This window comes from Salvia splendens, chromosome 4 (assembly GCF_004379255.2).
Source record: "Salvia splendens isolate huo1 chromosome 4, SspV2, whole genome shotgun sequence".
Classification (NCBI taxonomy): Eukaryota; Viridiplantae; Streptophyta; class Magnoliopsida; order Lamiales; family Lamiaceae; genus Salvia; species Salvia splendens.
In genome coordinates, this window is record NC_056035.1 from 14,343,180 (window position 1) to 14,354,208 (window position 11,029).

Genomic DNA, 11,029 nt, shown 5'->3' on the forward strand with positions numbered 1-11,029 from the left:
TAAATTGTGTATTTTGTGTGATTGTTAATTATTTGTTTTATATAATTTTGAGTGATGTGGCTATTGATGTGGTTGGGCTATTTATGATGTGGCTAGGCTATGACTGAGCTATTTATGATGTGGCAGGAGGATTTTTAGTGTTGATGATGTGATAGGAGGAGTTTGTGGCTAGGTTATGGCTGGGTTATGGCTGAACTATTGCCGGGCTATTCCTATTTGGATGCTCTAACATGGTACTAGTACTATATAATTACATAAATAAAATGAGATACTATTTTTTATGATACAAGTTAAAAAAAATAATGGATTAGTATGTAACGAAGAATTGAATGGATGAACATTGAAAACCATATCTTCTTTGCTGGGAAATGTGTGTGCTCTGGGGTTTTTTTTTCCTCAATTCTCTCCATATACTATCTTTCTGATAATAATGGTATAATTGCATATACTGTCTGTCTGAATAAATTCACAGCAGCAAAATCTCAAAAGCCCCACAAAGTTACTAAAGTGAGAAATTAAATCCAGATTCATAGTAAAAAGAATAAAAAAGTGAAAATTTATAGTCCTACAACAGAGCAATTATTAATTTCCCCGTTTTTGTTTTAAAATAAACTTTTCGCTCAATCTCTCTCTACTTTTTCCCCATTTTGCCAGCTCTCCATTCTCATATCCCCACCTATAAACCTTTCTCTTTTCATACACTTTCTCTCTCTAAAAACTCCGGTCATCAGTATTTCATAGAGACCGACAGAGCTGAAGTGTGATACAATTGAAGAGATCTCTCAAAGGTTTGCGCTTTGCTTATTGAAGTTGGACCAGACACCTTCCGTTTTTAGATCCATTTTGTTGTATTTCTGTTTGGTTTCGTGAACTGTTTGCTAACTTTTATACTAGTATGTGACTAGCTCGGCGATTTTCGGATTTGATTTGTTTTGATCCGAGTTTTAGGGTCTTGTGAGATGAGTTATTTGCTTAATTTAATTCTTGCTCATCGTTTATTAGTTAATCGAATTAGAAAATTAATGTGAAAAGATTTACTCTTGCTGTAACCTCTAGTGCCAACTGTTGCTGGATAGATTACTTGCAATTCGATTCATTGGGAACTCAAATAGTTTGTTATGATTTCTTAATTTTAAGACGCGATGTGATACTGCGTTAAGCTTGAGATTTTTTGTTGTCTCAAGATAATAACTTGAGGGATTGTTTGATCGTTGTGTGATGGATAGTTTGAAATTTTAGTGAATTGTCAATGCTGTTGATCGGCATTGCTGTGAGTACTAGGCCGAAAACATCTGAGATGGGTGATTTTATTTTACAATTGCTTTATATGTTGCCTCATTCTCGGGGTTATGCTGTTCAATCGAAAGAGAAATTACACACCAAAATGGAGCAATTTTGGTGTAATGATTTGGGGGAACCGGAAAAAGAATAATTTTTTCTTGTTCTCCCTTTTGATTGAATCTACCTATGCAAATCTAGGAACGTGACAGGGAAATGGCGTGCAAGGTCTCATGTTAGTATACCTTAATAAAAGTTGATTACTTTGTATCTTATTTATATTCATACACAAGTCAATAAAGAAGCAGGATGTTAGGATATACTGACCTATATCGAATGCAAATTACAGTCTGGTGTAAGTGGGATTTTTGCCTCATGAGTTGAATGATAATTGTTTTCAGAATGGCATGTGACCATTTTGCCCATGTCTTATGAATTTTTCCCTTTTCTTCTGCCTTTCTGATATTGAAATATGTGAACATGCTGTAGTCAATTCTATACTAGAAATCACAATATAATAATACAGAAAATTTTCCCAACTCTGCCGCCTGTTTAAACTTTTAGTGGATAGAGATTCATGCATTAATACTGCTTGCATCCATACCTGTACGGATTTAGTCCATTTCATATAAAATGCTGAACTGCTAGACGAGGACTCCATTCCTACCTCGTTCAGAAATTTTTTTATTTGAGTGATAGTGTGATACTGATTGGCCAGTTTCTGTAAACTTATTTTTCTGGTATCCATTTGCCAAAGATCATTATCTGAGCTAAAAGCCTACAAGCAATAGGGATTTTATGTCCTGGTGAATTCATTCCTTCCTGATTCAGTGAACTGGTTTATAGAGAATATTGAGAAATGTATCACTGGCTGGAAGTCTTAAACAATTGGATGCTAGCGATGTAATCTTTCTATGAAAGTGTAATGAGGAGGCTCTGATCACTGGCTCAAATTTATTATTTAGCTTGGCGTTTCAAAGAAAAACTCCCCCTTAATTAGTCAATAAAATGTACAAGCCTGAAGTGATGCACGTTGATCACCCTGCTGCTGTTAATATGGTTGGTCAAGGGAGTTTATTATGTACTACCTCCATCCACAAAAAATAGACTAGTTTTACCATTTTTGGTCGTCCACCAAAATTAGACTAATTTCTAAATATATAAAGTTTAAATTGATTAAATACTACTAATAATATGGACCCCATAATCCACTAACACTACTTCGACCACCTTTTCCCTCTCCCTCTCTTACTTTACCAATTATGCATTAAAACCCGTGACATTTACAACTTAGTCTATTTTTAGTGGACGGAGGTAGTAAAACTCATGAATTAGTAGTAGTTGCGCTATATTTTATTACTTGTGTGCCATTGTTGGGAAAAATTGGTCTTCTATATATCATTACTCAAACCAGCATAACATACTGATGTCTTAACTCTTTTCTTGATCTTAAAAGGGTTAGTGAATTTTTTCTTGCTTGCTTTATGTAAATTTTCATTCTTCTCTTCTCTATCTTTTGAATGATTGAAGAGGCTATGATAGGAGAATTTAGAGTTTACACGTCATGGTTTTGCATCCAGCCTAATCTCTTTGTTCTGGTTACTGCTTTCATCATTAGGAGCTTGAAGATATTATCCCCTGTTTTGGATCAGAAGGATATCATACAATGTCTAGCTCAGCAAAAGCTCTGGAGCCTGCTTTTCAAGGAACGGGTCAGAGAGTGTATCCTTACATATGGAAGCTAACTAACATGTCCAGCTTGATTGTATATTTAAATATATAATTGGAGACTTCTACATATTAGCCATTTCACACTTTAGTTCACTCAGTTTGATTTGTTAGACTTAATACCACACAGAGGGACTGAGATCTGGAGGATCGAGAACTTCCAACCTGTTCCTTTGCCAAAGTCCGACTATGGTAAATTCTGCTGTGGAGATTCGTATATTATTCTTCAGGTGTGCTTGTCTGTTCCCTCTATCTTATCAAGAAGACTACTTCGTTAAATCTTATGTGTTCATTTTATTTTTAAGTGATTTATGTTCTGGATCAACCTGCTTCTTTATGCAGACTAGTTCTGGTAAGGGCGGTTCTTATCTTTATGACATTCACTTCTGGCTTGGGAAGGACACTAGCCAGGTATTGATCTTGTTCACATTTGTATTCATTGTATAGTTTCTTGTTATCTGCTTTGGAACTCAAATATTTGCAATGCTTTAGGATGAAGCTGGGACTGCTGCAATTAAAACTGTCGAACTTGATGCTGCTCTAGGAGGCCGAGCTGTGCAGTACAGAGAACTACAAGGGCATGAGTCTGACAAATTCTTGTCTTACTTTAAACCATGCATCATTCCACTGGAAGGCGGTGTTGCCACTGGTTTTAGGAAAACTGAAGAAGAAGAATTTGAAACCCGATTATATATTTGTCGAGGAAAAAGAGTTGTTAGACTAAAGCAGGTAGGATTGGAGCATTCTTCTACTACAACATCATAGCGACATGACTAATCTTCCATGTAGTGAGCATCAACATATAGGAGTATCATGTAGAAAATTTCCAAATAGATAATCAATTGGTTTTCCTTCAACTGCAGGTCCCATTTTCAAGGTCCTCGCTGAACCATGATGATGTTTTTATTCTTGATACCAAGGATAAGATATATCAGTTCAATGGTGCAAACTCTAATATTCAAGAAAGGGCCAAAGCACTAGAAGTGATTCAGTTTTTAAAGGATAAGTATCATGAGGGGACGTGTGATGTTGCAATTGTTGGTGAGTGCAGTCATAATATCTAGTATATTATTTTTCTACGATTTTGTATTCATTTACTAATATTATGCAATTGCCATTCCAAACTTTAGATGATGGGAAATTGCAAGCTGAGACAGATTCTGGTGAATTTTGGGTACTCTTTGGTGGTTTTGCTCCAATTGGTAAGAAGGTTGCTACTGAAGATGATATCATACCAGAAAAGACCCCTGCCAAGCTTTTTAGGTAATTAGTTGTGCTTAATGGCAGTATCAAATCTAAATATTTTAGCATTCAACACATATAGCTCTTTTGGTCGTAACATTCTATGTGGATGTTGAGCTATAAAATACTTGCTTACTAACAATATATCAGTATCAGCTGTGTTCCTTGGAGGTTCACCTCACATGGCACATGAACCTAACGTAATCATAATCATCAATCCTGTAATGTGGTGCTTGGATTGGTTACATATGGAACAATTTTTTCTAGCATAAGGAATTGTTTTTTTTGTTAGTTTGCTCACTTTTCACACGTGTCAAGCTTTAAAGTGTTTGTATGTGCTTTCTTATGTTACTATTGTTCACTGTTTAAATGTCTTCTTATTGTATGATAATACAGCTCCAGAAAGTAAATGCTCATCACATCTTTCATTTGCCTCTTGACAGTATTGTTGATGGTCAAGTTAAGATCGTGGATGGCGAACTTTCCAAGTCACTTTTGGAAAATAACAAATGCTACATGTTGGATTGTGGTTCTGATGTATTTGTTTGGGTTGGCCGGGTTACTCAAGTTGATGAGAGGAAAGCCGCCATTCAAGTTGCAGAGGTAGGGGACTGTAATCTCAACCTCACATGCTGGTATTGCAACTAGTACTTGTAAACTCATGCAAATCTTATCTCAGGATTTTGTGGCTAGCCAAAATAGGCCTAAGTCAACCCATATAACTCGGCTAATTCAAGGTTATGAGACTCATTCATTCAAGTCCAACTTTGATTCCTGGCCATCAGGATCTGCGGCACCAGTTGCTGAGGAAGGAAGGGGAAAAGTAGCAGGTATATCCTGAGGGGTTCAGTCACATGCTACTGCAAAATATCTTCCAGTATTTCACATTTCTAAGATATTTTGCAGCCTTACTAAAGCAGCAAGGTGGTGTCATGAAGGGAGCCAGTAAAAGTGCCCCTGTAAATGAGGAAGTCCCTCCCTTGCTTGAAGGAGGTGGAAAGACAGAGGTCTAACTTTGCTCTGGTTGGCTTAGTAGTTTGTTTCTTACATGGAAACATGTGACATTTATTGTACATTTCCAGGTTTGGCGCATCAATGGTAGTGCCAAAACTCCTGTGCCTACTGAAGATATTGGCAAATTTTACAGCGGGGATTGCTATATTGTCCTCTACACATACCATTCTCACGAAAGAAAGGACGACTACTACTTGTGTTGTTGGATAGGAAGAGACAGCATTGAGGTATTATAAATTGCCCTTACAGTGAAAGTAATGCAAATTAGTATTTGAGAATGTCAAGAATTTACATGTGTTTATGCGAAAAACTTGTGAGTGATTTATTGATGAGGCGGAACGCGGAATACAAATTCAGCGCGGTTGCTATGTTATGATCCAGATGTGGCTAAGAGTTCTTATGTCAATGTTCTGCATGATTGCTTACAAAGCTGAGATAACAGTTGGTTACCAAATTTTTCAGGAGGACGAAAAGATGGCTACAAAACTATCCAACACAATGTATAACTCACTGAAGGGGAGGCCAGTGCTGGTAATATTAAACTTCATGTTTGTGATCAAAGCAATTAGACATAGGAAATTAAGCTACAAACCATGCATTGTGCAGGGTATGATATATCAAGGGAAAGAGCCACCACAGTTTGTTGCAATCTTTCAGCATATGGTGGTCTTAAAGGTGAGTTTACTTCATTGAAGAAAAGAAACATTTTGTAATAAATGCAAAGAAACCTTATATGGTTATCATTTTCCCCATCATTCTTAAATTGTTTTGTTAGGGTGGAATGAGTTCGGGGTACAAGAATTATATTGCTGACAAAGGTCTAAATGATGAATCATACACTTCTGATGGTGTGGCTCTCATCCGCATATCTGGGACTTCACCGCATAACAAAAAGGCTGTTCAAGTTGAAGCAGTAAGATTCCTTGTTTGACCTCTAGTTATTTCTGTCTGATTTCTCTGTACCTTGAACTCTGATTATTCACTTGTCTACAAATTCTTTGACATGCTTAGATCATTCTTCATCAGTAGTTGGACTGTGCTCTCGTTTCTGGATAGTTTTTAGCTGAAGCTTGATTTGATGCTAACATAAACTTAAACCCTTGCACATGGTAGGCAAGAAAGAAAGATAGGACAATGTTCATGGACTTGAGAAAGTTATAGCTTTATCAAAGATTTTATGTTAAGGATCAAAAGTAAACAGTGGTCAGATAACAACTTACCGGCTTCAATTTAATGTCAAAACTAACTGTGAAGAGTTTATGAGTTGTCCTATGTGTTTATCCTGCTTGCCTGTACTGATTCTGCTTTTCTCAATTTATCTCATCTTCTTAGACGGCAACATCTTTAAACACAAATGAATGTTTTCTTCTGCAATCTGGATCTTCAACTTTCAGCTGGCAAGGTAATCAATGCACCTTTGAACAGCAACAGCTGGCAACCCAAATTGCTGAATTTTTGAAGGTAAGCATTTTCTTGCAGTAAACTTCAAGATCTCAGGATCTTGTTCAAAATTGATTTGCACATTTGTATAATATCATGTCTGCTTGGTTTTTTGAAACAATGTGGTAGAAATATATATCTTGCTCATACTGTTGTTTTAGTATGGATTTTTGCTTTAGTGTGGTTATACTCCCCCCGTACTACTTTAGCAGTCCCAGTCAGTTTAGTCCGTCCCACATTAGGAGTCCCAATTAGAATCTTCCACAAATAGTAATGGGCCCTACATTCCACTAACATTTTACTATAAAGCTAATACTCCCTCCGTCCCACAAGAATATGCACTCTTTCCTTTTTAGCCCGTCCCATAAGAATATGCACTTTCTAAACTTGCAAAGTTTTTTTCTCTCTAATGAGGTGGGACCCATTCTCCACTAACAATACTTTAATTACTTATTTTTTCTACTTCTCTCTTACTTTACCAATTGCGCCCAACCAAAAGTGCATATTCTTGTGGGACGAAGGGAGTACCGGAGTAGTATATAAAAATGAGATCCACATTCCACCAATGTTATCAATCTCGTATGGCGGCTTATGGCGGTTCGCCTAAAAACCGCCACGGGGATATGGCGTATTAGTATGGCGGATATGGCGGTCAATAATTAAAATTATTAAATAAATAAAATATTACTTATATATTTATATATAATTCAGAAATTAGAAAATAATTAAAATATAACATCTAAAACACTTTAAACAATTAATAAAGTATAAATTACAACTCTAACCTCCATGTTTCTTGCATAATGCCCCATTCCTAAATACAATACACACGCAAAGTTGTCAAATGTCGGATATGGCGGTGCTATGGCAACGACATGGTGCTATGACGTTTCCACCACTGAACGCCATGCCATAGCGCCATGGCCCCGTCATATCCGCTATTTGATAACATTGCATTCCACTATCTTTTTTCATCAACTTTTTCTTTACATTTCTTAAAACTCGCGCACAACTCAACTGGGACTGCTAAAGTGGGACGGAGGGAGTATTATCTTAAGAATTAGTTTCTCAGTAGTTGATGATATATTTTTCTGAAAACATTGAATTCCCATATTCTATTAGAATCAACGTCTGGATGCTTAACATGAATCTTAAGTCAGCTCTTTGGCTTTATCATTTAAAATATCGTATAATGTTCATGACCTCAGCCGGGATTAACCATTAAACACACCAAAGAAGGAACTGAAAGCTCATCCTTTTGGTTTCCTCTTGGAGGAAAGCAAAGCTACACCAGCAAGAAGGTTTCATCTGAGGTTGTCAGAGATCCCCACTTGTTCGCGTTCTCCTTCAATAAAGGTATCAAGTTTCTTAGTGATAATATTTTGGACTAATGGCATCCTGAAGGCAATAATTTTCGTCTGGTTCTAACCTTTTTCCATTTTGATGCACACGCTGCCACATGTACTCCCAGGAAAGTTTGAGGTATAACACCAGATGTAATTGAAGAAGTTTGTTTTAGCTGTTTATACACTACAACTATGTATTCTGACATAACATATAATTTCGCAGGTGGAAGAAATATACAACTTCTCTCAAGATGACCTTTTAACTGAAGATATATTGATACTTGACACAAATGCGGAAGTGTTTGTTTGGGTTGGCCAATCAGTTGACTCTAAAGAGAAGCAAAATGCTTTTGAAATTGGCCAGGTAGTAGAAAGTCTTACATTTCAGTTAATTGTTATTTTCTGTTTGTGGTTCATTGACCAGCGAAGCTTATGCAGAAATATATTGAACTGGCTGCTTCCTTGGAGGGGTTGCCCCCAAAGGTTCCATTATACAAAGTGACAGAAGGAAATGAGCCAAGCTTCTTCACCTCCTATTTTTCGTGGGACCCCGCCAAAGCTAGTGTATGGCATCTCTCTCTCTCTCTCTCTTTGGAGTGCTATATGATTATCTTGTGTTCTATTTCTTTTTGTAAACCAAATTTGTGACAAACTTTCACACCTCACAAATTCTTAAAATTAAAGGTACAATTTTGTTTATGAAGATATTGATTTTGATAGATGGTTACTCCTAGTTGGGCTCATGCCCATTACGTTTCAACACTAAAAACCACCATTGTAGAGCTGAAATATGGATTAGTTGGATGAGCAGTCTGATTCTTATAAGAGTGGTGGCACACCTCCCCCCTCTCCCCCCAATATTTTTTATTTTTACACTAGTAAATCTCATGATTACTCGGAAATTTGCATTACAGTCCCTGGCGTGGCTAGAATACGTCTCTCATTCATGCAAGCGCCACTTTATCACTTTATCACACAACAATAAGACCCCCTCATAAAAAATTTCCTGCACCCTCCACTTTATAAGCATAAATGCGATTTGCATGCCATTGTAAGAATGTAAACCAAAGAATTCACTATTCTGTTTCAGCATTAACTAGACCAACAGAGTTTGCCTATGTGAATGTGTTTTACAATGAGTGTCTGTTGGCTTTGTCTGATGGTTTTACATAGGTGCCGGTTTTAACCAATGCTCTCTTTTTCGTTGATAACAGGCACATGGAAATTCGTTTCAGAAGAAGATCATGCTACTCTTTGGGGGTGGTGGTCATGCTGCAGAGGTAAAATCGAATAGTGTGCTGTTATGTGAATGGATGTTGAATTTCATCCTTGTGCAAATTTTCTCCTTGAATAACTGTTTCATTTGATTTTGGATTTATTTTTGCCTACATGCTATTCTAAAACATAAAATACCATTTTTTATGCGTACTACTGATTGTTATTTGATTGGAGAATGACCATGGCTTTGTTTGAACTATGATTGACTTGGTTTAAGTTATCTGCTAATCAGGAGAGATCCAATAGTTCGAACAATGGGGGACCAACTCAGAGAGCATCTGCTTTAGCAGCTTTGAACTCTGCCTTCATTTCAACTTCAAGTTCAACTTCGTCTCCAAAAGCTACTTCAGCCCCTCGGTCAGGGGGGAAAAGTACAGCTTCTCAGAGAGCAGCTGCAGTGGCTGCTTTATCAAATGTTCTGACTGCCGAAAAGAAAGGACCACCAGACGTCTCTCCTTCCCAACCAAGTAGAAGTCCACCACGAGAATCTCGCCCTTCTGGTATTATAGGATGTCTTTTCATGCATCTTACTCTCTTTCCCGGCCAATCTAAAGTCCTATAGCTTACACTTTTAAAATTTTAGTTTCAGCTCCAGTGAAGAGTGAAGATGAAAATGAGACTGAAGAGCTCTTAGAGGACGTGAAAGTCAAGGAAAATGAGACAGTTGAGACTGCGCCAGAAACCAACGGGGAGGACTCAGGATCAAAGCCAGAGGCTGCCCAGGAGGAGAACGGCTCTGAAAGTGGTCAGAGTATATTCAGCTACGACCAATTGAAAGCCAAATCTGACAACCCTGTGACCGGGATTGATTTCAAACAAAGAGAGGTTTGTTTGTTCTTGAACAGACATTTATCCACCTCATATCCACAGGCACTGATTCTTTCTTCCAACTTGTGGTGTTCAGGCTTATCTTTCGGATGAGGAATTCATGTCAGTAATGGGAATGACCAAAGATGCTTTTTACAAGCTGCCCAAGTGGAAGCAGGACATGAACAAAAAGAAAGTGGATCTCTTCTAGAAAACAGAGATGCAATTCAGAAAACGTATTCCTGCTTCGCCTCAGAGCTTTTGGTTTGTCTCTCTCTACAACTATCATGATGCCTGGATCTGGACACATCTATATTTTTAAGTGTTCTTCCTTACAAATCATCAAGTTTTCTTCCGGTTTTTGGTTTTGATTATGTGATGTCTGCGCTGAAGAGTGATTTCTTTTTTCATGTCTTGTCTTCAATATACGTTTCATGACTCCGGTTGTAGTCTGAAAAACAGGAAGCAGATTTAAATTCTTTGATTTGGTTGGTATGTTCATCGGAGTTCCTCATTCCCTTCATCCTTTTAATCATCTTTTATTTGTCGAGTTAGAAGGGTGTATATGTATTTTACTTTGTACATTGATCAATGAATGTAGATGAAGTTGTTTGTCATCACTTTGTATGAAATATTGCACGTTACGTTATGAACTCTCTATCTTTCCGCTTTCTTTCCTTTTTTCTTATGAGAATTTGAGTGAAAAAAACCATGATTTTGATCATTAGATTTATATTTTGCCACGCTTTCTTTTGTAGCAATAGCTGATAAATCATTTTGTGCTTCGTTCATTTGTATTTGTTTACCAGACCAATTTGTGTTTTGGATATTATAAATTACTGTTTTCATTCCCCTTTTTGTTACTTTATTTTCGTGTAGAATATTTTGCTCATATT

General features: G+C 37.1%; 1 protein-coding gene across 2 annotated transcripts; it reads left to right on the forward strand.

Moving 5' to 3' along the window:
- The first annotated feature begins 628 nt into the window (after positions 1-628).
- LOC121798746 (villin-3-like) lies at positions 629-10,782 on the forward strand. 2 transcript variants are annotated; one of them, XM_042197896.1, is made up of 23 exons: positions 629-788; positions 2,897-3,000; positions 3,137-3,236; positions 3,349-3,417; positions 3,499-3,735; positions 3,870-4,047; positions 4,137-4,269; positions 4,692-4,851; positions 4,928-5,078; positions 5,155-5,255; positions 5,331-5,489; positions 5,725-5,793; positions 5,869-5,937; positions 6,038-6,175; positions 6,595-6,723; positions 7,911-8,058; positions 8,174-8,184; positions 8,272-8,412; positions 8,487-8,612; positions 9,263-9,328; positions 9,559-9,826; positions 9,916-10,151; positions 10,231-10,782. In XM_042197896.1, the coding sequence occupies exons 2-23, from the start codon at positions 2,945-2,947 to the stop codon at positions 10,342-10,344; spliced, it is 2,859 nt and encodes a 952-aa protein (XP_042053830.1). In that variant the 5' UTR covers positions 629-788; positions 2,897-2,944; the 3' UTR covers positions 10,345-10,782. The 2 variants fall into 2 exon arrangements, with proteins under 2 accessions (XP_042053830.1, XP_042053829.1); XM_042197895.1 differs by having other exon boundaries at positions 630-788; positions 9,910-10,151.
- Positions 10,783-11,029: the final 247 nt, after the last annotated feature.

Excerpts from the sequence above, each read along its gene's own strand:
- LOC121798746 (XM_042197895.1), top strand. The coding sequence starts at position 2,945 with ATGTCTAGCTCAGCAAAAGCTCTGGAGCCTGCTTTTCAAGGAACGGGT. Across the intron at positions 5,079-5,154 it reads AGGAAGGGGAAAAGTAGCAG|CCTTACTAAAGCAGCAAGGT; the intron begins GTATATCCTGAG and ends GATATTTTGCAG. Across the intron at positions 6,176-6,594 it reads AGGCTGTTCAAGTTGAAGCA|ACGGCAACATCTTTAAACAC; the intron begins GTAAGATTCCTT and ends TCATCTTCTTAG.